Below are 25,103 nucleotides of genomic sequence, written 5' to 3' on the forward strand. Positions count from 1 at the left end.
CAGCCTGTGGAGGCGGGTTGGGATTACACGATTACATCCCAAGGCTGAGGCTCTGCGACAAGAAAAGCCCCTGACCATGAGGCTCGATAAAGGTATATTTAGCAGAGATTAATGTGTACTCCGTCGTATATTCTATCTATTTCCAAAACACAGAGATAAGTCCTGTGTTAAATCTCAAATACGGATTAGTTATATAATGGGGCTCAGAAGGATCATAAAACCCCTCTTGGGCCATTTGAGAGGCCGCCATGATCGATCACCGACGTCTATGAGTCCGTCAAATGGTGGGTACCTGTTGTGCTCTTAAAATTTCTATGTTAACTTCGATTAGTCAGCATACGGGCCCATGACAGCTATGAGTACCTCGCCAGTCCGGCGCAATATAACCCGTACCGTGGAACGAGCCACTATTTGACCATGACCAGCCATGGTCATAAATTTGCAACTCCAAAACGAGATGACTTACTGCCGCATTCATCCATTGAGACTAGGTTGTGTAAGAAATGCCGAAACCCGACAGTTTTAACCAGCGTCAAACCATGGAATGAAAGAAATGCTGGACGACTATATTTGAAATGCTCTCACTGTGGACTCTTCCATAGCTGGGCTGACAAAGAAGGCATGCATGACCAAAATCCCATCTGTCGATGTGGTCACCCAAGTCGACTATCAAGCGCCGGTCCCCATAAGAGAAGCGTACAATATTTTGAATGTGCCTCTGGTTATTGTGGTTTTTATGTGGAGCCCTACAACTGGAAGATTCCAGTCCCTTACCCTGAAATGGAAGATACCTGTCAAAGAAAGGTGATTTGAGGAAACAAGCTGCTTATCAGTGTCCTTTTCCTATAAACTCGGGCGTCTTTTCTTTTGGTAAAAATGGACTTCGTTTATATGTGTATTTAAATGAGTGGTTGGTAGTTAAGCATGTGTTTATTTCCAAGTTAGTGGATACCCAAGCCGATCACCCCCCGGCAACTCAGTCCAATACTCTTACTTCTATCTGGTGGTGAAAAGGTTTTGTAACAGGATTCCTTATACGTTACATAACCTTAGACAACATTTGGAGATCCTTGCCTCGAAGCACAGTAATACCCTTACTGGAAGTTTAGTGTACTTTCGATTTGCTGAAGTAGATCCTATTGTGCCGGCTTCTGGAAAGGTCCCCGAACACGCAGAACGCGAGAAGCACCTGAAATGCTGGAGAACTCACCGAAGCTAAACATAACCAGACAGGTATAACTGTATACTAGAGAATAAAGACACAATAAACAACTTTAAGAGAGCCATTTATTCATGGGATGCCTTAATCAGCAAAGAGTGAACATGTGTCTCCGTTATTTTTTTCTTCCTTCTGCTAAACTATTCTAGGCATAGTTTAAGATCCCTGTATTCTTTGGTATATGTTATAGCCACTGACAATTAAAGGAAAGAGGGGTGGGTGGGTTGAATTTTGCTTAGGCCGTGTAAAGTCAAGTAAAAAGGCAGTGCCAAAAATTGAGCCGATACTGGCAGTTGATAAGTGGATCAAAATTGTTCCTGGTATGTCCTCGGGTATCATGGCATGGCATTTACGCAAAGCGTATGATTGGTGTGTTAGGCTGATTTAACCGCTGACTTGTAACCAGATGCCGAACGGCTTCCCCGCGTTTCCAGATCCTCTAATGGACTCTATCACCGGATGTGTAAAAGCGTATGGCCTAGAAAATATGTAAACTTGAGAAAAGCAAGCGATGCAAAGGACGCAGGTTGATTGGTATCATCAGCAGCATCGACTTCTGGTAGTCGCGCAAGGGGCTGAGCTATTTGTTGGGGTAGTTACAGGAACCAAAGTTGCCTTGCAAGGGATGTGCTATGTTGCTCTTAGGCGGGCCAGGCACACGGAGATCTTTTGGGCTACAGATTAATTCGGTAACCGTTTATTTACTCAGCATGGCAGATACGGTGTGACCCCGTCGACGCTGGCTGTCTTGCATGTCTCTCTCCGTGAACTTCTCGTTTGTTGTAACCCAAAGCCAGAACGTAGGAAAGTCACACTACTATAACAATCTCATGTCGGGTGTTTTCACCTCCAAGGTCTTTCGGGTGGCCAAATAACAGCTTTTTTTTAATGCCCTATGCAGAGAGACAGCCAAGCCCTAAACATCCCTCAGTCACGTGTTATTCGAGGTTAACCAACTTAACCTCCCCCAGTGTCACGTGGTCACAAAGTATCCAAAACCATGTTGGTTAAAATAAGAGCATACTAATACTTATCTCAAATGATCACTCGTCTCACCGTACAGGCGTGTGTGTGTGTATTCATACGCTGACCCCTCGCCTACAGTTGTAACCCTGAATTGAGGTACAAGTGTGATGATAATCAAACTAACTATGTGAGCAGGTATGGCTATTTATAGCCAAAGTAGCTGCCTTCTAGGCTACCTCTGGTAGCCTACTACTTCACATATAGTGTATCATATAGTCACGTGATCTTGGGATCCAACAACTACGGCGATATGCAGGATCCAACTATAGTTATCTATCTATCTTTTCTATTCACAGTAAACAATTACTTTCCTGACGAACTTGGAGCCTCGTCAAGGCCTGTGTTGGCCATTGCCTGGGGTTCTGTTCTGCGACCCTCGTGGCGCGCGACTTCGAAATCTCTGAGACGCCTCCACAAAATCCAATACCGCATTTATAATGTTAGTATCTTGCGTAGGTTGGCCTAGCTTACCTTGTTGGATTCCTCCCAACATTATTGAGACATTGTTAAATGAAACTCTGATCTTCTTCCGTAGTTCCTGGCGATGTTGTCGCAGCTTTGGGTAGTCGACTAGCACATGGGTTACCGTTTCTTTGGCCCCGCATACGCATATATCGTCTTCTTGGAAATGGCGTAGTTTACGGTATGGCGCTAGCCACGAGTGGCTGGTTCTCAGTTGTATAAGTAGATAGGCTCGGTTCCGTCGGAGCGAGCCGTATAGCCGTCGAGCGTGGATTGAGGGTAGTGCTTTATCAATCTGGCGGAGGTGACCACCTTTCTTGGAGGTCTTCCATTCTTATTCCCATTGCTTTATGGGACTAAGCACGGCTCTGACCACCACACAATTGAGGCCGTGTTTGAAGCTTCGAGGCCGATTTCAAAACATCCGGAGCGACTTCTGCTCAAAAATGCACCATGGAAGGAGATCAATGCCAGAATCGCAAGAACGCTAGACGCCACACCGTCAGAAGGCACAGTGCAGCAGAGAACCGACCGACTAATGTCAGCGGTGCTGGAAGCAGTTCATACCTTAACACCAAAGGCCAAACCGTCACCATACGCAAAGCGATGGTGGACAACAGACTTGACACAACTCCGTCATATATACACATACTAGAGAAATCACGCCCGCTCAGAGCGACGGGCGGGACGAAACGTAGCAAATCTGGAAGAGAGAGCCAAAAGCGCAGGGAAGCAATATCACGATGCTATCCGGCAACAAAAGAAGAAGCACTGGAATGAATTCCTGGCAGACAATGATAACATATGGAAGGCCGCCAAGTACCCTCGTCATTTTGTCAACATTTATGTTCATTGGATATTACATGACTCTCGGATTACCAGTTCTCAATGGCAACTCTCTGAGTAGTTTCAATTGCGACAATATTAATCGGCCGAAAGAAAAAACAAGAGAGGAAGTCCAAAAACTACTCGAAAAAAGTTTCTCTAATATTCCAAATCTTTGGCGTCGCTTCTGGGACTTCGAGGTTCTGTGTTTGATGTTTCGTGACTGGTGTGTTGGGAACTATTCTCCCTGGCTCGGCTGCTAGCAGTTTGAAGCGGTTTCAGAAATATAAGACCGCAAAAAATACAGAACGATGTTTCAGGTTGAAATATAAATACCTCTAATTTGTGCTCTAATAGCTTTTGCAATCCATTATTGCCTACACAACAGCTACTGCTTCTACCTTCTATCACTAGAATGCCAAGATAACCTAAGGCTCTAAGAATTGTAGCGATGAAGTAGATAATCTATCTAGTAGGGCAAAGTCCCTGCCCCCCATTTCATTTCGTCGGTGGGCCCCTTCACGGGTAAGTTAAACTTCATTAAGAATGACATAATTGAGACACGGAGTAGTTAACGTAATCGGTAAAGACCCTGCGCAGCTCTGTATTCCATATAAATCAGCCTTTTTTACCACTTGAATATCTCAGCTAGTACAAGCTACAATAATCCAAAAATAAAAAAGAGTATATAATAGTATCTAGTCTTTAATATATAAAGTAGAGAAGATTTATTTAAAACAATACTTCTTTTAGTATTGAATATTAGACCTGTATTTTTCATATTTCCACTATATAGGGTAAAGGTTGAAAGAAAAAAAATGGAAAAATTATAAATAGCCTTATTTACTCTATACTATATTATATATTAATTATTGTACTCTTAGTATCCCAGGTTGCTGAGATATTTGAGTAGTAAAAAGGGCTGATTTATATGGAATACAAGCTGCGCAGGACCCTTACCGATTACGTTACGAAACGGCTGTTGGTTAACACTGAAAAAATAGAGTTTCTATATATAGATAATCGGTTGTTCGGATAGATTTGCCAGCCAATCGTGCGACTCATTATGTCATCACAATGATAGGGAAGGCGACACTGCCCAGTTCAGAGTGTTACCGTTCCCTCTGGTTCCAGAGCTTTACTATCCTCCTTTTCTTCTCTGTCCAAGGTGTAAAAGAAAAGCTCAGACCTTGACTAGTCTAGCCGTCCAAAGCAAAGCTGCCCTGCACCTCCATTTTCGCATGTTTGAAGCCTTACGCAAGAGCTGAAGGCGTCTTGTAATCAAGAAAAGGTCGTCCAGCGCATATCATTTAGCAGTCTTACCTATTGAGGACGTCGAAGGCGCTGCGCCTTTTCGTTGTTACTTACAATAAGCGTCAAGGATGAGATAATGCCTTCCTATCTGGAGCCCACCGACAGGGTGAATATTAGAGTTACTCTTGTCAGTTCTTTCTGTACTAAAGAAAAGTAAATTGGCAGCAACTGCATCGAGTCCAAAAAAAAAAAATCTTTTTCTTCCTAAGTACCAGGGTGAGATTCTTATGTGTGCGCTACAATGATCCCAAAGCCCAAGCTGTGAGGCTTCAGCACTTCAAGCGTACAAGGAACGTTCATAGTGGAGGACCAAGCTAATCTATCAAATGGGAGGTGCTTGCGGCACCTGACTCGCAGTGGCCCATTTTTCCAGGTTGTGGATACAACGGGCTAATGATACTTAATTTCTGATACGCGTGCGGTGCCAAAAGTTCGAATCGGGCTCCTTCCATGGTGTTCGCCTGAACTCATACGGCGTTCATGGCACCGTACATAAGCCCACAACATATAGCGTGGCATCCAGCACACTAATTATTCTCCGTCCTCTCTACTGTTTCTCTCACTCAATACATGACTAACGTCAGATATGTTTTCAAGGCCAATGGAATTCTCCTCTTCGAATAGTGGTCGCATTTTACCCATAGAGCTGGCTGCGGTCCAATAATGTTCTGTCCTACTGATAGGCCTTCAGTTGCTGGTGCCTCCATAAGTGCGGTAATACGACAAGGGAATACTCCGAGCTTTACTCCATAGGCCAATGAGTCATGATTGTTTTATGCTTTTGCAGACTGTGGCACTAGTACGTCTCGGCCCTCAGCTCTGTAGTATCAATCACCGTCAAGCAAGCTTGTGTAATTGATAGGCTTCTCAAAGAGGACACGTTCTCCAACAACCATCCACGGGAGTGGTCAAAGATACATGTCCTTCTGGTTTGACATATGTGGGTATAAATAGGGAATACAAGGAGTGCATGAACAGATCTCTGCTATGCAGAACCGTGGAATCTCCCTCCAAGTATTTGGCTTGCAAAGCACTGGGACTTTACAGGCCTCCCCTGCAGTAGGACAGTTTATTGGACCGTAGCCGTCTCCGTAGTCAAAAGTTAACCACTGACTGAGGAAAGGCTTCATTGGTCTGAGGTTCCCCACCACTGAGCCAGATAAGCCACGCTTGGTGAAAAGGGATCGAACGAGGGTTCAAAACTTGAACTTGGATGCAATTTAAACAATGTATATTCACGTCGAAAAATCAGCGCGTTGTAGTTCGACAGTAGGCAGGTGCAACTGGCAGAAATAACACGAAATATGTAAATATGCAAGTATGCAGATACCTGTCTATGTCACATATATGTCATGTTGCATGACTTCATCATACAATTCACTTGGAAGTAATATAGATAGAACTACATATGACCAAAGGCCCGAGGTTTGTCAGGCGTACGGCTAGCAAGATCTGATGGCTGGATTGGAGATTTACGAGGGGGACCTGGGTCGAGAACAGACAAGAAGTCGGTGGTTCGTAGGCGGAAAACGTCAGAATGACAGGGCCCTAGAGCACTGAGCATAGACTTGATTCATATGTAAATGTGGAACAGCCCCACAAAGTAAAAGTTCCGGGTTTTACAGCCGAGCTCCAACGGCACTTCCTGGAACAGAGTTCCAAAGGAACTGTCCGATAGATTCACTGTTCGAATACCCAGTGATTCTACCTTCTGAGATCACCGAATTACGCCACTCTCGTCATGTATAGTTTCACCTGGAAGGCGCTCCTCTGCTTATAGCACCCCATGGTTAAAAGTGTGGAAAAGCCTCCCTTAATTTCTGGTTACTATACCATCTATTCCCATATTGGTTCTATTCCTTAAATCATATTATCTCACACTATTAGGATGGAATTCTATCCTACAGAAAGCATTACCCAGGTTGACCAAAATGATGAATGGTCAATGGAATATCCACTCCTTACATGTGGAAACTGGTCAGGTTCTGGCCTTACTCCTTCTGACAGCAACTGGGCAGCATCCACGACTGAGTTGCAAAATACGGACTTTCCACATATCGAGTACTTTAGCGTTGATATGGCAGAAAAGGTTTTTTATGATTCTTACATTCCATTCAGAGTAAGATTGGATCGATTACCCACTGAATGGTCTACCTATGGGCCTAACACAAAAAGGCGCAGGTTGAAGAACCACTAAAGCCTGTTATCGAAGATAGCGTCATTACGGACACCTCACAGCAGTCAAAGCCAAAGCTTTTACGTAGGTCTCTTACTCCTATGGCTAATTCAGAACCTCCATCCGCGCCTTCTATAGGACCGAAGCCAGTTCCGAAGCAACTATTATCACAAGACACTTCTGTACAGCAAACGTGCCGATCTACCCACTTCGGTAAGAAAGATGATCCAACAATCCACATTCTGCAGAAAAGAAGGCACAATCAAGTTGAGAAGCGCTACCGAGAGAATCTAGATGCTAGATTCAAGCAACTCGATAATGCCATCAGACAAGGAACTGCAGCTGCAGGCTCTGATGCTAAGTCTGCGAAGGGAAGGAGACCGGGTAGAAAAGCATTGATACTTCAGAATGCCTATGATCATATTGTCGGTCTCCAGACTAAGCTCCAAACATTGCAGACGAAGATCGAAGCGTTGCGATGTTGAATTCTGGGTCATTCACCGTTCCATAGACAAGGATGACCCTAACTTTCATTCAGCGACAGCCGTAAGTACTCTCCTTCCCCTTCCCTTCTTGTTTTGTTAGAATCATAACGACTAACACTGTCATCCACAGCAAATGTGATGAACGACTTCAAAATGTAATACTGCAACATGCTGAAATAGACACCTTTGTTTGGAACTCCAGCATTGGGATCCATCTCGACGTGCAGGCCATTATTTGGGTTCCACCCGCCCAGAAGCAGTTGATGCGGTCTATATGCCTATGAGGCAATCTATTAATCCCCGCAGGCCCTACAAGTTCGAAGAGTCTATTGTCATCACCCGTGTACGTGACCTACAAGAGCTTTTTTCGAAAGTGGAAGAAGATCAGGGACGAAGAAGAAAATGTTCATACGGAAACAAAAGCCAAGAGTTCTAGCAAGCTACAGGTGAACGGTAGCATCTGAAGAAGATTAGGGACGACAGAAAGCTGTCATCACCCCATCGTCGTGGGACGAAAAGATGAGAAGAGATCTAAAAATGAGTGTATCCGTGCAAACCAGAGGTATCAACGTGCACTGCGGGAATTGCAGAACGAGAGGCAACGGTACCGACTGAGAAGGGATAATCTGGAAGGTTATAGGAATAAGTAGCCGGTGTTGATAGCGAACGACAGCTTGTTGGCAAGGTGGTGGACAAGGAAGCGATGGGTGCTGCACCATCCATTCCATTTTCTTCGAAAGTGGGACAAAGGCCTCTCAGAAGACCCCAGATTCATGCATAGAATGGGCCAATATTTCCTTAAAAAATAGGGACAGGTTCATAGAAAAAGGGCACCAGAATAGATCCAACGATATCACTAAACATATGTTGAAGTAAGGGTACATTGGGTATGAGCCTCTCATGATCAGAAGTATTTAGCTACTTGGAGAGCGGTATTCAGTAAAGAACTAAGATAACCTTTTATCCATTACACGAATAGTTTCACGTGGCACTAGGATAATGAGCTGTCGAAAGATATACTAGACTCCCGATGAGCGTCTTAACGTATTGACTGAGGCTAAAAAGAGTATAGTATGATGACTCTTGAAATTGCAAATATCCAATACTGAACAATTATATATCTACCGCCTCTATTGCAGATGACCTGCTGCATACGAAATGACTAACTAGATTGCCGTAAGAGTTTCGGTATTTTGGTCAGAATATATCTCCCATATAGATGGATTCGTTGCAGTATTATATATCAAAGGACATTGGCTGCGTGAAAATATTATCCCATGTGTAGTTCATTTGCGTTTTATGTGCGCCACATGAAGCCGACTTTTTCCCAGAGCCACACGTCTGCCTGTAATCTCACAACTATGCTGACGCAGAGATTCACCGACAGTAAGAAGTTCTGGTTGATTCATTGTTTCACTTATCTATGGTGCGCGATACATAAGAGCCATATGAGTGCCTCCTTAAGTCTCTACCAAGATGCCAATTGCTAATCCGCGACCTACTATTAATTTTGTTCTGAATCCTGCTCCACCTCAAGCGGAGCGTGCTGTGGACGCGGAGGCGTTTCGCCTGCGCGCTAGCCATTCACACCGAGAAATGCTACCAGAAACAAAATTACACCAGGTACGGCTACTGCCTTCTAACTGCCAACAACAGTTCCGTATTTAGGTGAATTCACAGTGGTAGTGACTAGTCTTCATAGAAATGCCCAGATAATGATCATCGAGGAGAATTGTCTTTCCTCCGCATCGCACTACAACGTCCAGGCCTGCAGAGTTAACACGTCCAAGGCGCACATTTGTCTAATTAAAATGTGCACTAAACAGTTCGACAGTTTGGGCGACCTTCGTAGACATTTATGTATGTCTCATCTGCTGTCCCAGACAATTGGATATCTGCGTGGGTAGTTCCCTTCCAGAACTAACACACAAGATCACTACTATTATCCTATATTTCCAGCGCTTGTGAAGAATAATCGTTTATTGCCTTACCCGAAAATTGATTTTTTTCAAGGAGCCTTGGCTGCCATTCATATCTGTTAGTATTTCGTTTCGTTTACCGGAGGGTTATCAGGTCAGTATCAAGTCAGGGTCCCTTAGATCATGCTAGATGATAGAAGGGGGTTATGCTTTGGGAAATGGCTTTGGACTTCGCTGGGAACGGTCACAGTGTATGTTCCCTTTACCAGATGAATCAATACCCAAGTACCATACCAACAAAAGTCCCAAGACCGCGCCCTTCACGATCGCAACAGTAGGCGGAACATTACACCAGGCGCTCTCTGCATATGTAACGGTGGCCACAGCGATCCAGCATGTTCCGAATCTACTAGCTTATTCACCGATCCCAGATGACCATGACCAGGCCACCGACAATCATCAACAGAGAGAAATACCGAAGAGCATTATAATAGAGACTAAGGCATTCCCTAGAAACTACCCGAAGGTGGGTAAGATTGTCGCGAATGACGTGTTCTGCGAGCTGCACGGCAAGGGCCATGATGTCCACTGTCGAGGCATTGATGTGGTATATAAGAGCATACATGGTCAAGGCGTTTCACTGGTCTAAGCAGCTTAAATGCCAATGGCTCCAGGAAGGCTATTCAAATTGCGAATCTCCAGAGCTGTGAAGCAGGAGGCAGAGATGTAAGTGTTATTAGCCATCACCACATCAAGAATACAAATAGTGTTGCAATAAAGCCGAAGTCTGGCAGGCCAGGCCAAACCCATGAGTATATGCCGTACCTCAGCTTGGTAGGCTAGTGTTAGGCCTAAGCTACAGTAAGCTCTTGCATGGTTAGGCAAATATAAAGCCTAAGCTGCATTATATTCCTACATGGCCTAGTCTAACACAAAGCCTTGGCTACAGTGGGTGTTTGCGGATAAAGGTCTTATACAGCATGGTCACGTTCTTTGAGAGGTGGAGAATTCATTAAAGAAATTGTGTAATAGTTTATCCATCACCCTTTGTGGAGATAATGCCTAGATATCACATGAATTGGCAAGCTAACTAGCAAAACAATCCGTGTTTAAGGCTGATGCTTGCTATCCTCGTGCATATCGTTCCTTTCAAGCTGTAAGTGCGGGAACATTTCGTCCCATCTTTGCCTGGGAAGAAACCAAACACTGTCTTCCATCCGTCTAGCTCGTACGCTTTTTTAAGCCTGGTTTATGAAATTGAAATTAAAGGTTATAGCTGCATATTGCTAAAGTCACGGGCTCAACACATGAATACTAATTTTACGGCTACGTAGTGAAGTCTGTTATACGTTATATAATAAGTACATGCTACTAACCGGAATAATTAACAAACTTTTACATGTTCCTCGACCATTAACATCTCTTTTTAATTGCACAAATTTTCCCAGGACATACTTAATTCGAAAAAGTGCAGGCCGAAATAGATAAATAGAGTAGAAAGGATTCCACTTTTTAAGTTCCGAAGTTCAGTGACTAGCACTTACTCTCTGACACGCCTGTTATATTCATCAGTAAAAAGTGATTCAACTTGGGATTTCGAGAAACCACTTACGACAGTTTCGAGGCTTATTTTCTTGCTTAGCCCACCACCCGTTTTTGGTCTTGTACCAATTTCTAAGGCGTTATGTTAGCATACTCTTGCGTTTACAACCTGGTATAGATGTCCTAAGAAGACTTACTTGTACTTGCAAGAGGACTGCCATTGCTCACCACGACGGGCTCCGCCAACCCTATCACTCGAGTCGCACGGATACTTATAATACTGAAATGGCCTTTCAATTGTGCAGGGACCTTGTTTGGCTTGTTTGTCTCCAATGGAGAAGCCTTCGGCTCTCTCCTCAAGGGAGTCATAATCGGCATGATCCGCTGTAGGGGTTGCTCCGGTAAGCTGCGCGACAAGAGGAAGGAGCGTAGTAAGCAGATAGATTGGTGACTTCATAGTGCAGAGAGAAGCTATATTGGTAGTGTCGTTTGTGACGGCCTTTCTACTTCAGAAGTAGGTAAAGAGCTAGCAAATTGTATAAGTTACTTCTACATAAGTAGTTCATTATGTAGGATTCTCTAAGACCTTTTTATAGACCCGGTGATGGACCATCATGGTAGTCATGAGACATCGCGTTAATGAGTCTTAGAATACAAATGACACCATACGCAGGTCATAACTTTCAACATGGATTTATTGTTTGTTATTTGACCATGTAGTCATATGTTCTCTCTTCGAACCAAGATAACTAGAGTGAGAGGGTTTATGGAGAGGATATCTAGCCTATACAGTGCCGTGTGCAGTAGATCTTTGGGGCTTGAACACGAATCAGTACACTTCTGGCCGAGATCATATCAGCACAGAACCAAGGGTCTGAAGAGTTAAGGATTATGAAATATACGGATTAACTAACATCTTCTTTAAGCCTTAATTATTGAGTTTTGTTTTATTAGTTATTCAACGTTGAATAGCGAAAAACCTACACCTCGTATGATGAGCTGTGCCAAGTGCAATGGTACAGGTAGCAATGCCAGGACTATCTTCAACGCTCACCTTGAGCCATTTTTTTTGACACTGAAAAGCGTGGCGTATATCAATGGCCTCAATCGCCAATCAAAGAATCAGTGCTAAACTCCTCTTTTGTAGCACTGTAACCCTGCTATTCGATAAAGTCATTCTATTCCGTGACAATGATACTTGCAACTAGGCTGATCTATCCATACCCATTTTGTATTATAATGGGAAGAATACAGTTAGATGATCAACAGCAGGCAAACATGTGTTATTGTGAAAATAGTCTTTACAGTACAGGGTTCAGTGTTCAAGGGCGTAAATTAGCATGCAATGTTAGTGCATGAGAACATATATTTTGAAATATGTCCACATAATGCAAGAAGGCTTTTCGTGAAATAAAACACAGATAACCAAGTACAAGGGATACTCATTAGTGTCATCATTACAGGATTTAAGGCATTTTGCCCTTGATGGATAATATTATTATTGGAAAAGCATATCCGTCAAATGTTCTGGGACTTATTTGAGACACGATCTTTCAATCTTTTCTATGAGTGGGGCTCTTAGGTTGTGCCATGGGTAGGTTCTGGGCTAGAGGGCTGAAAGTTGCAATTAGCCTTTCAGAGCATCCGGAGAATTTTTGTTTACCCCGAATCTGTTTGCAAGTCTATTCACCCTGTCACATGGGTTGGGGGGCGTTTGGATCCTGGATACATCATCTCGAATCCATATAACAAATACCATCAATCTAGTTTTGCAATAATGGAATATTAGTCGGTATTTAATATAATGGTATGAAAGCTCCTCTCTACCACGGATGGACCTACAGTAAATACGAGGTGGACACGGTGGTTTCATGTACCTTGGGAGTCAGGTTACCATTGATTATATAGAGGGATGTCAGCTAGAGCCTAAGCATCTGTGCGAGTGATTTTGTCACCCCACCAAATGGTTTCTACCTAATTTACAATTGAATATTATACACTTGTAACTTTTCATGTATGGACGCTTTGCATGCGACCTTGCCTAGTCGTGATGTGGGGTTCAGTTCTAAGACATAGCCTCTCAGTTGATTCCCGAGTCTGGCTTAGTGGTGGCGAAGTCAGCCTCCCACCCAATGAAATTGCCCACAGCCAGATTCACTTAGTATCACAAAGGACACTGCGGTCCATTAGTCTGTCATGCAAGCATCATAAGTGGGGCGTCACCAATTCATGAAGCCCCACTGTTATTGTGCATGGCATCAAAATGACGGACAGGGTCCCAATCAGACAGCGCCAAACACAAGATTCACCATCACTGGCCGCAGCTTAGATAATGAAATAATGACTAACAAACCGCAGACTCGATGCGGATCGAAGGGCCATGGTCGAGGAAAGTGGACGGGTGATATTCACTGAGCGGGCAACGTTACACGCCCGACGAATGCCACACAGGGCATTTCACCCAACCAACCCAAACAAGGGGAAGACCTGTTTCAAAAGGCGGCGGAGTTTGTTGTATATGGGCCCAGATGTGGCATTCGGTTTGACCACGTCGGTTAAGATTTGCATCCTGTTCGACAACTTGGACCCAGCACAACATTAGGGACCCAGGATTCGAAGATATTATAAATACATCAATATAGGCTGGGGAGGAAGGCACTTGTTCCGCTGGAGACTTTCCAGCGCAGATCGCTTCTGGACAAGAAGAATGCGTCCGGTGGATTGCTACCTTCTGCTGAAGCAAGGCAAAATGAATCGAGACCTGTTGTGGAATGGCATCTGCTCATAGTCATCATATCCTGGCTAATAACCTAGTATCTTCTGTGAAGAGAAAGCATAGATATATCAAAGTATTAGCCAAAACTAATGGTTATACATCAGGCGACCTTGCAACTCCAAAGATGAAAATGCCATGAGAAGAGCATAGTGGACAAAAGGTGCCGATTGTCGATCTAATGACACTTGGAGGAAGAAAAAAAAATCCTACTTACTATATCTACTTCAAAAAGCTAGGAACCTCTAATCTTCATGGGGCCGCCTGTTTTAATAGTATACATATCTTAAAATAATCTTTATAGGTTTTGATATTGTATTAAAAAATCCTTCTTTTCTTGCTATAATTTCAGTGTACTATATAATTCTGCCTTAACAGGAAAAGTTAAAAGGTCTTATACTCAGAAAATGGGCAAATATTGAGCATTACTATTACACAGCGTATTTTTGGCCTATTGTAGTTTAGCGTGAGTTCCAAATAACAATTCCCAATCCAAATTGTTATATAGGACATTACATATCCTCAGTAATAAGGACACAGCCATACTGCTACTTGCGCATGGTGGGCGGCTAGACATCAATTCTCAAAGCAACGTGAGGGAAACCACGCTGTCCATGGTCCCGCTTCGAGGGTCTTTTCATGTGGTCAACCGGATGCTTCGAGACGGCCAGACAGATAGTAACTGCACTAATGACCGTGGGCGAACGGCACTGTGGTGGGCGGCTCATGGGTGACTCATTTCTATCATTTCGAAGGCCGACTACGGTACCCACCAAGTGGGACCTAGCCGCAGCAGGATAAAGTATTGGACCGCAGCCGTCTCTGTAGTCCATAGGTGGGTCGCTGGCTGAGGGAAGATCCCATTAGTCGGAAGCTGACTTCGCCATTACTGCGTCCGAACGTGCTCTAGTGTGAAGGACATGACCGCCATGGCTTATGGAGAGACCAGAATTCGCACTTGGCTATAACTTTTCTAGATTGATTCTCGTCAAATAGCCAGCGCATTACAGACAGATGGTGGGCAATTGAACTAGTAGTAATATTATAGAGGGAGCAGGTATAATAACTGTTCCCTGAAATACGATACGATAAATGTTTTGTTCATACTTACAATAAGAGGTGTCATTGAGATACTGTCTCTTGGAGTATCAAGTATTATATGCCTTCGAATGACCCATAGAGTTAAGCTACCTCTTATATAACTGGTGTGCGGATATTTACCCTTTGGCATCTACTTAGGGCATACCTACACCCTCTGACAAGTATAAACATTGATAATTGTATTGTTCGTCAAACAGTATCGCTGTATATTCGGATTCCGAAAATTACCAAGCGATCAAGAGATGGGACTAAGCCAGAAAGGGAACATTGTTCATGTTCCTTGGATAACTTTTGCTCTCGCAAGAGTTAGGAGCCCAGTTTTAACCTGCTTTGACTATAGACTTGTATTAGGCATCGGCAACCTATCATATAGTAAATAAACTTCTCTATGTACCCCGGGACACTTTATCGTTTCCTTCCGATTTACTAGGTATGGCTTCGATAGACTTATATTCTCAGACTGTCTCTGTGTATAATGTATTATTATTTTAGCGAGAAGGAGCTCTTGAAAAGCCCATATACGCCGAAAAGGTGGCGGTCCTCCGTTGTCCTAAGCCTGCCACCATGGTTCATCCTTCTGTCAGATATTATGCCTTACTTTTCTTTTTCATAATACCAACGTGCTTTCCGCAGTCTTCGACATAAGCCATATCATTCTTCCTGTCCATATAAGTACCGACGCCGCCGCTTAGCGCAAGCGCAGCTCTAATCACCCTGTGTGCTTTGTAAGACTTGTTTCGGTGATTTCCCCCTGTAATGACGTCTATCTGGCTTCCTACGATTCATGCCCCAACCACGACGTCTAGAATACGGGCAAAGACAATATTCGTATACCCCGAGAGCATAAATAGTATTGTTGCTGTTCTTTGCTGCTTCTGACATGCGATTTACCTTATTCTATTTGTATTTTGATGCCTGCGTAGCTGCTGTTGGTAGTTCCCCGCCGCCCACTGTTCCCGAGCAGGGTCCACTACAAAGCATACGGTTCCCGTTGGATCTCATCTGTAGCCTTCAAAAAGTCGTTTTAGCTTTTGTTCTTCTGCTCCACATGAGGTCTTCTCGTATAATCGCCTTCGTCTTTTCACCGCCTTGACATCTAGTACTGAATGATGAAAGCCAATGATCAAACCCCGACCTAGCTCGGCGTTCCACAGCATGTTATCCGGCCGAAAGTTCTTGATTAAAAACCCCCAAAGAAAGAATCTTCTAAGGCCGCAAAATTCCACGCCTGATCGCCTCGATATCTTTCATCTTGTTGATGGGTTCACCACCCCAAGCTATCAGTACCATATGCCGGATCTGGGCAGCCTGTGTAGGAAGTAGATCTTGGCCAGGTGGATTGTGCCAAGAAGAACCAGTATTGGGCCCGCCATAGTATATGGTAAATATCCGTCTCTCGCTTCACCTTGTTCCACAAATGAGATGTAGTTCCTTTACCAACAACCGTATACACACACACACACACACACACACACACACACACACACACACACACACACATACGTGGTGCAGGTGATTTTAAAGAGTACTCCAGATGCCTCACAGCCTCCCATTAGTGTGCAGTCACAGTCAAGGTCTTCATATATTTGTTACTTAATCTGCTGAAACAGACCCTTTGTGTCTATCGGGTATTGGTGGGTGGGGTTGCATCTCTTGTTATTGAGTCTGCTTCTTGAAACGCGGAGTATAGTTCTTGTCTACTTAGAGGGAAAATTAGTTTAATATGGTTTTATAAATATGCTATTTTGGGAATTAGACTATTTTTCTAACTCGGAGAGGAAAAGTCGGTATCCTGACCTTATCAGAGTTGTGCAGTCGACATTTCGGGAGCAGCCTCGATTTTAGAGACCGACCATGGCTCCGTAGACCAACGTTGTGTTCTTGGCAGCGAGCGGCACGTTCCGGTGAGCGTCAGCGCTTCTGCGATCCAGCTAGACTCCCGTAGGGAACCGGGACCTACTCGTGGGGACAAACTAAAAGATTCTAAAATGGGCTGGATTATCGATGCAAAAAAGGACTTATAGACCCAATTCTCTCCAGCCCCACAATTGATGGAATCACGAGTATCGAACTCTGTGGCAACAAATCCCAGATGGTACATAGACTTTCCTACTGGGTAGCCAGGACTTATCTAGTCCAAAAGTGATGGGTTAAGAAAAAAATTTGTACAGAACGCCTCCGTTACTCTTATCAGGCCAGATAACATGGTTGCACGTATTACTGTAGCTACGCATATTCTATTGTGGCCGCTCTTCACAGGCGTTAGTCAGCCCAGAGAATCAATGTAAAACTTTTCATTCTGCCTGAATAACTACAGATGCCGGCAGCGTCAGGACATATTTGAATGAAGTGCGGTTTTTCTATATGATTATCTTCCAAAAATATTGTATATGACTAATATACTGTTGCTGATTAATTTTAATAGCTGCCTACTAGGATAGCAGATATAAGAATTTGCATTAATTAAACCGCGAGAAAACCAAAAGAACGCAGATGGTGATTAGAAAATTTCGTGATCACCTAAAAACCAGCTCTTATACGCTGAGCTTCTGTGAAATAACGAACTTTGTGAACTTGATCTGCATGGCTCTTCAGCTCTTGATGGCCATGTAGAACAAGCTGGCAGAATTCATCTGGGCACGATATCGGCTCTTCACGCCCGAAAGCCCGCAGATGCGTTTCAAAATGTTCTCGCGCTTTCCGAGATGTTGAAAAATAGCATTGATGATGCGGACTGAATACACAGAAGAGACAATGCTTGTTAGTGAGAGCAATAGGGGAGGCGCGAGGCTCTGGAGAAGACGGGTCTTTATCTGGTTGAGACGACACTATGGACGGAGGACTAGCACACAGTCAGTAGTTATATCTTCTCCGGATATTCTCTCAGATGGTATTTTCACCACACGGCCGAGGTCAATCAGCGCATTTGCTAGTGCAAGCCGGTGGTCTAGAGCTTCTTTCTCAGAGAGGTCCTTGGTAGGGAGCTTCATCATCTGTGCTATGCGCCTTCGCTCCTCCAGCTTGTGAACGACAGATTCGGGGCGATATTCATTGTCATCGACGTCTATGAAAGACGGGTCGAGCTGCTTATTTATCTCCTTTGTGTCGATTGTGTCAAAGAACTCTCCACGAGCAGCGTTAAAGGCTTCCTTTTTCAGTTTTGCCTTTGCACAGCGCAGGTTAGCATCAGCCTTAGCCTTAAGTTCTCCAATCTTTGTGCCTGCTGCGTTCTTGCTCGATCCATAAAGCTCTTTTGCTTCCGCAGCTAAAGAATCTCGTAGTTCTCGAAGACGAATTATTTCTGGGTGAGACGAGATTGAAGCTCTTTGTGTAGAAGTAAGATCGTCAAAGTGGGCCGGTGCACGAGGATCCACATAACGACTCTGATGACTGAGGATATTCATCAATGCATTCTCAGAAGGTATTCCAAGAAATGCTGCCTGGACATGGCACTGGACTCGCTGGTTCATATACTTCTGGTAGACGCTGGCATAAGCATGTCCCATAACTTGCTGGAGCAATGGAAGTGATGCAACACCTAGGGGTTTGGTACGCGAACAAGTGTTAGTGATGCCCAAATAGGAATACAAAGTAGAAAGGCAGCTGGAATGACCTACTATCGACTGCTTCGCCCGTGCCTCGCCGTAGATCGTACGGCCTCATAGCCTGAATCATGCCAACAGCCAAATTCAAACGTTGGAGATAATATAGGTACGTGTGATATTTCAGTGGCTTCATGTCATGCGTTCTAGTCCCGTACCCAGTCGAGATAGGTTGCCTGCATACTGGAACGTTCAATTTGTCCTTACGAAATTTGAGGCGGTTGGAGCGTCGAGGAGCAAGCACACGGCTGGAGAACACTTCCTCGACAGAACGAATATTACTCTCGAACGCATCATCAAGAATTGCCATGACGATAACAAGTATTATAATATCGAATACTGACTCCTTCACTTCGGACATCAGAAATATTTTACTGTGATCTTATTAGCCTTGGTAATGGGCTTTCCCAGTAGATTACTTACCGCTTGGGTTTATTGAGGTGACCTTTTGTGTGTTTCAGGTCAATCTCCATTACTAAGTGATCACGAGGGCCATGGGGATTTGGCAACAGGATCAAGCTTATCTGACCGTAGCAAAGGGTCTTTAGATCCTCGCTCATTGTGTCCCATTCCGCTTCCTCGTCTCCCTCGTTATCATTGTTACCACGACCATAGAAATGTGAAATATTGGTTCGCTCATTCCTCTCCACATATACTAATGCCCCTGGCCGACTGGCGGTGTAAGCGGAAACCAGAAGAAGGAAGGCTAGTTGGATAATCTGCCTGCCATCAGGGTATGGCGTTCTGTCTAGTACCCAGTGATGATGAAGCACCAGGTATAAGTCGTCGACATTCATAACAGGTTTGTCTCCGACAGACAGGTCTAGGTTATATAAGGGCACCAGGGTCCCAGTCATGTACTGGCCAGTAGTTAGTGGACGGAACAGGGAGAGATACACTGATGGATCTTACATCATTGATGTCACTACGGCATTTGGTGTGAAGACTGCGACCAACAGCTTGACGATACAGTTGGCACCATTGCCTCCAGTTTTCATGTAAACTGCTGAACTTTTTTATGGCGTAGTTGTCAAGTATCCATTTCAAAAAGATCATGACATCTTCTTTCCGGGCTGCCACAAGGAATTTTAGTCGGTGTTCCCCGAGAAAATCGCAATGCCTAATGCCAGTCCACTGTAAGCATCCTACGAGCTTACTCTAGTACAAGGAATGAATTCTCACTTCGTCCACTTATCCTTGATGCCTTTGATGTTGTTCTTCGTTGATTTGGCGTGACGTTTCTGAAAAACGCCTGTGTTTTCCAGATCTCGACGATGTTGTCGATAGTGTTCAGGGCTAAGAACAGTCTTTTTCCTGGAGCCACGAAGAGCTGAAGCACCCATAGCGGAGATTCCGTATTAAGATATGATTTTGAGGGAGAAGGGCAGGAAGCCAGACTGGCTCTTCAAAACGGAACGAATGTTAAATTTAGGTCAAACGAGAGATAAAAAGAGAAAGGCAAAAAGTTTGAATACAATATAGTGCACAGAGGAATAAAGGAAGAGGGCGAAGAGAAAAATGTCAAAAGTTGGAGGTAGCCCTTAAATAGAAGGAAATGTAGGTATACCCACTTAGAGTGAAGTAGGATTACCATGATTATTAGGCGGCGGTTATGCGCGGCGAAAATTCTGGAAGTGCTCATGATGAAATTGTAATGTGTCCTGAGCAGACTGAGTAGAGGGTGAGTTGATCAGGGAGTACTCAGGGAGCCTGGGCAGAGTAGGGGTGAGTAAACAATGAGCGCTCACTGAGCACTCAGTGATGTAGGGTGAGTACACCCACGTGATACAAGTTGACTAAGATGGATGTGCGATACTATTGGGCGCGACTGGGCTTAAAACGGCACTGACGGACTGCCGTTTTTGGCCGCCATTTCACCGTCAACCAGCGTTGGGTTCTCAACTCGGCGGTTGAAAACGTTAGCCCCTATTTGTTTCAGTTAATCAGACTTGAGCTTCCAAAGTACCAGGTCAGCAACATGAAAGTATAACTGTATCTATAGAACATATTACAACTCTGAGATGTTCCCTCGGTAGACTAAAAAACGGTATCAAGAATTCAATAGAACTGGAAGCAACTTTTGATTACATACATAGAACATCAGTATAGTAGTGTAACAATTGGAGAGGCACAGCTGAATCGTTTTACAGCCGTAGGCCTGCCAATCATGAGAGGCTTGCGTAGGCAGGCTCTTTTCGTGGGTCACTGAAAAGGTACCCGAAGTCGTGAGACAAATGTCAGTCCCTGTCCAAGCCCCCCCTCCCCTGGTATTTGGTATTGACTGTCGTTGGAATGACTGCAAATCGACAGGATCATGTGAAGATCCCCACCATACGGTCAGTTTCCGAAGCAGCGACAAAGGCCGGAGTAACAGAATAACGGAGACTTATCTAGAAACGCCTATGAAACAATGCGAGGATCGTCGGTACTTTTTGGCATTGTATCAAGACAAGCTTCCGGTCGGCAACCCCAGACTAATTTCCCCCTCGATTTACTTCTACGCCCCCCACCGCTCCCCCGTTTTTTCCCTCTCTTTCAGTCGTAGTTTCGGTTTACTGTTGACGTTATCTGCACATCAGTGCCACTCCGTCAATCACTGGCGTTAGAGTATTCTCCCCAGTGGATCCCGTTAAAAATAATTGGAACAAGTGCCCTAGGACTAAGCAAACTTCTGCTAACGTCCAACGTCAAATGTCTATCCTAGACACGACATGTACAAATAATATAACTCCGCTGGAGACATGTTATAGAAAGTTAGCTTGTGTACCTTGCTCTAGAATGTAGATAGTGGTCTTCGGGTATGGTAGACAATATCATAGTTGTTCTACACCAGGCCTGGGACTATTTGCCTGCTTAGCCTCTTAACCTATTAATAAACAAATCACGTGAAATTAAGTGCACTCCATGTTTTATATGTTTATACCATCCTGGGATAAGTTAGATGAAGTATATGTAAATCAATGGCCAGATTTATATGATCATAGTACTCATTCTTTGCCTTGATATAGGTATTTCTCACCTTACGTGGATGCACATACATTGGATGCTATCTTTTGCCCAATCACCATTCAAATAGTTCCCCACTCTGACTAACTTCCTAATTCGGGTTCCACGGTAGTCGATGGGTCTATTCATATCCATGTCATTTGCTGTTCTGCATATGGTACCTGTTATTGATTTTATCCATCGGCTTTGCTTACTAGACCGGAGAGAGGCGGGTAAATACGTCTGACGTGTACCATCCCAGAGGGTCATTCCCGGTAACTAATTTAGTTATTTTACCAAATGACCCAATGTTCTCTGCTCATCCTTACTGTCATTTGCTCGCTTATTTCCAGGGGAATGTGCGGCATAAATGGCTTGCTATAGGCAGTCCGGCGATATGGGAGGACGGTTTCCTGTTGTCAGAGCGGGATCAGGTATAACGAAATACCATAGTACCGATGGGCCAACAGCCGGTCCAAGTTCTTTACTTTTTTACTAGTAGCGATTAGAATTGGTGGCCCCTGTAAATGAGGTTTGATCAACAATCATTGAATGTATATATAGGCGATGAAAGATCCGTTCTAGTTTGCTGACTCTCAATCTACCAAAATCACTTTGAGAAACCACTGGCCATTCTTTTCAGGTCCCATGAAGATCAAAGTATCACTGCTGTCCTACTAGGACTTGCACCCCTAAGTTCAGCCGTATCGGTATCTGGCTCAGCTCAAGCCTTCGCTGCTGGGCTGACAGGCGGTGGTGGTGCAGAACCACACATTTCCATTGATATCAACGAGCTGAAGGAGTGACTTGCCGATGATACTCCGGAAGTGAATGTTCTTGACAAAGATCACGACTTTACTGAGTCAGAGGGCACAACTAGCGGAACTGTGCGTGCTTCCTTATCATCCAGGATGACTGCGGAAGCTCTCCTTGGCAATCAACTTGGTACACTGCTGCAGTGACGGGGATGAATGTTGCGTCAAACAAAACAATCCTCGGCGACGGAAACAAAGGAATCATCAAAGTGAAAGGGTTGAGATTCAATAACGGCGTGTCAAATATTATTTTCCAAAACGTTCAAAATTCCGACTTGAATCCTGAGTATGTCTGGGGAGAGAGGTGGGGGTTTATGCTCTTTATTTCGATAGGTCTGACCTTATCTGGGTTGATCATGTCACGGTATGTTCTTTCGCACAGACTCAATTGTAGTTACTCATAGATCTTCTAGACAGTTCGCACCGGATGCCAACACCGCAGCTTTGGATTCAGCACCAATATTCGTGTGACTCTCGAATAATTTCATCAACAGCGAAACTTCGTACTCTGCCGGCTGCGATGGGTACACCTACTGGGGCTTTGAGATGGTAGGCGAAGCAGATCAGATTACTATGCAGAGCTGCTATATCTACAAGACAGCTGGTCGCAGTCCAGCCTTGAGTGGAGGTACTCCCCTACATGCGGTGAACAATGTCTGGGAGAAGAACAACGGTCATGAGCTAGAGGGTGGCGAATCAACTGCGAGGGGTATCTTCGAGGGAAGCGTTTGGATAAATGTGTCCATGATTGTTGGAGGCTATACCGGCAGACTTTTCAACACACCGGATTCCTCGTCCGCTGGTGATTACAAAACAGTTCTTAGTCGGCTTGCGAAGTAAATGCTGTTTCCAACTCCGGCAGCTTTATTTGTTATACAGATATCTCTTTCTTCTCGAATTTCTCAGGGCTCACTATTGCTTCTGCCGTGTCTGCTAGCGAGGCTCAGGCCAATGTCCCGAACCACGCAGGAATGGGGAAATTTTGAGTTCTTCTGCAGGATTTTTTGATTTTTGTGCTTCGCCAACTATCCACTCACAATTTACAACGGTGCGTTCTATACATGTATTTTGCTATATGTGGGGTCACATTACAGTTGTCATGGTAGAACCTGCGAGTTTCAGCTCCAGATCATTTGTTTGTCCTGGAATGAACAAAGTGAATGGGGACGTGTATAGCTTCACACTTGGGAGTTGCATATCAGTAGATTATCTATACAGATAAAGAGCAGACTGAACATGTAGGTATGGTATTTATTCAGTACTAGTAGCAGATAGTAAGTTGCTCTCAAGAATACTCATCTAGACCAATAGACCAATGGCTGAAACATATACGTCACGGCATACACCAAGGGAAAACTCTTAGTATTTGAAATTTGTAGCTTAATATCAGAATAAGCATTAGATATGGTGGTAGCATATCAAAGCAGCGAATAGTCGCAAAACCCGTCGTGTACATGGAAAATATCATATAGGCGAAGCGGACCCACGCACCGACATCCCCTCTCACTCAAGAAGAGGCAAAGTGACAGATCTCTGTGAAGCTTTACGTCCAAAGCCACTTAAATCTGTTGATATCTTAACTGCTGTTCATTTTTGGTGTTACAGATTTTCGATCGTGCTATTGTGAACTCATTGTCATACTTTCAGTGGGCTGATCTCGATATCCTTAGCTATTTTCTGCCTAGATAAAATGAAATTACTTCAATTTATGTAGTCCAATAACAAGTCCATAATTCTGCAAGCAGGGTGACGATTCTCGCAGGAGGAAACAGCCAAGGAAACCCTCAACCGGGGTAACGGCTAAGTTTTATCAGATCACCGGTCTTACAATCAAGGTTCCCATACTGAATACACCCACTAAAGTGATCTTACAATATACAATCCTTTGGTTAAATACGGGATAGAGCCGACGTCGGTTGGAACGTACCTGTATAGGAGCAAGCAGACCGAAATGAGGAGCGGGAGCGGAATGCACATCATGAGAATGTCCGACGAAATATTGAAGACCATGGTCATGATCACGTGGTGGGTCGCGGTGGAGCATCGCTCTGAGATTCTAGGTCAGAGAATAGCTCCTTCCGGAGGCAAGGCTACTGAGCATGAAGGCCAATCCACGATGGTATCTTGTAGACAAATCTTCCGGCACTCGGTGATACTTCGTTAAAGTACCTTGCACGTCTGGGCGTACCGCCGCAAACCTCATCTCTCGACAGATATTGTAGGTGCCATGTTTACACGCCTTGCAGCGTCAGTAGAGGATACCAGGCTCGATGGCAACATGAATGGAGCTGGCCGCTATCCCAACGGTATGAATGGTGCCAGCAGTTATGTGGCCTTAGGACAAGCGAATTTTCCTTGCTCCCCTTCCTGTTGATTCGATTAGTTAATGCATGCCTTTTGTGTCGACAGAAGGTTGTGTGCATGGTCCCCGGATGACAGAGAGATAATTTACTTAACCTATGGTGTGGCTCTTCGTAAGAATCAAGTATCATTGACTGACCTTGGCGCAATTGTAGCAGTTCCTTGCGGCTAGAAATGCAAGATATACGCGCGTCGGATTTTGTCGAGCTCAAGGAGGTTCTCAAACTTCTGCAAGATGAAAGTGCGTGTGATCCACGGTGAAAGGAGGTCTTTGACTTAGAATAATGCAAAAACAAGGATGAAGTCCCTTACCGTTTCCTGAAGCACCGAATTCTACTAAAAAAGCGCCATTCAATCCACAGGGTAAGGAGAGGCTTCATCATGATTCAAAATTGGGGAATGCCATTTAAGCAAACAAGATTCGAGGGACCACCCCTAATATGCTCAGAAATCACAGTTTCGATGGACTTTTTCGGGGGAGTTCAGGGCTCGGCATTG

General features: G+C 44.3%; 6 protein-coding genes across 6 annotated transcripts; 3 read left to right on the plus strand and 3 right to left on the minus strand.

Annotated features, from left to right (window-relative positions):
• The first annotated feature begins 101 nt into the window (after positions 1-101).
• BDV37DRAFT_55656 (uncharacterized protein) lies at positions 102-967 on the plus strand. Its single transcript, XM_032090869.1, has 2 exons — positions 102-284; positions 332-967. The coding sequence occupies exons 1-2, from the start codon at positions 197-199 to the stop codon at positions 811-813; spliced, it is 570 nt and encodes a 189-aa protein (XP_031934808.1). The 5' UTR covers positions 102-196; the 3' UTR covers positions 814-967.
• A 5,767-nt stretch (positions 968-6,734) lies between these two features.
• On the plus strand, positions 6,735-7,507 carry BDV37DRAFT_289378 (uncharacterized protein; the record flags this gene model as incomplete). Its single annotated transcript, XM_032088451.1, has 2 exons — positions 6,735-6,965; positions 7,022-7,507. The coding sequence occupies 2 exons, from the start codon at positions 6,735-6,737 to the stop codon at positions 7,505-7,507; spliced, it is 717 nt and encodes a 238-aa protein (XP_031934809.1).
• A 2,573-nt stretch (positions 7,508-10,080) lies between these two features.
• Positions 10,081-11,425, minus strand: BDV37DRAFT_289379 (uncharacterized protein; the record flags this gene model as incomplete). The annotated part of the gene is made up of 4 exons (XM_032088452.1): positions 10,081-10,130; positions 10,971-10,982; positions 11,039-11,100; positions 11,166-11,425. 4 exons carry the CDS (start codon positions 11,423-11,425, stop codon positions 10,081-10,083), a joined length of 384 nt encoding a protein of 127 aa, XP_031934810.1.
• Positions 11,426-17,362: 5,937 nt separating this feature from the next.
• On the minus strand, positions 17,363-20,128 carry BDV37DRAFT_291961 (uncharacterized protein; the record flags this gene model as incomplete). Its single annotated transcript, XM_032089069.1, has 6 exons — positions 19,649-20,128; positions 19,357-19,589; positions 18,868-19,304; positions 18,460-18,818; positions 17,748-18,380; positions 17,363-17,670 (listed from the first exon to the last, which is right to left on the minus strand). The coding sequence occupies exons 1-6, from the start codon at positions 19,785-19,787 to the stop codon at positions 17,363-17,365; spliced, it is 2,109 nt and encodes a 702-aa protein (XP_031934811.1). The 5' UTR covers positions 19,788-20,128.
• BDV37DRAFT_265565 (uncharacterized protein) lies at positions 19,656-20,128 on the minus strand. Its single transcript, XM_032083798.1, has one exon. It carries the CDS (start codon positions 20,084-20,086, stop codon positions 19,850-19,852), a length of 237 nt encoding a protein of 78 aa, XP_031934812.1. The 5' UTR covers positions 20,087-20,128; the 3' UTR covers positions 19,656-19,849.
• Positions 20,129-22,396: 2,268 nt separating this feature from the next.
• Positions 22,397-23,084, plus strand: BDV37DRAFT_289381 (pectin lyase fold/virulence factor; the record flags this gene model as incomplete). Its single annotated transcript, XM_032088453.1, has 2 exons — positions 22,397-22,530; positions 22,739-23,084. 2 exons carry the CDS (start codon positions 22,397-22,399, stop codon positions 23,082-23,084), a joined length of 480 nt encoding a protein of 159 aa, XP_031934813.1.
• Positions 23,085-25,103: the final 2,019 nt, after the last annotated feature.

The sequence above is a fragment of the Aspergillus pseudonomiae genome, assembly GCF_009193645.1.
Source record: "Aspergillus pseudonomiae strain CBS 119388 unplaced genomic scaffold BDV37scaffold_155, whole genome shotgun sequence".
In the NCBI taxonomy this organism is placed as follows: Eukaryota; Fungi; Ascomycota; class Eurotiomycetes; order Eurotiales; family Aspergillaceae; genus Aspergillus; species Aspergillus pseudonomiae.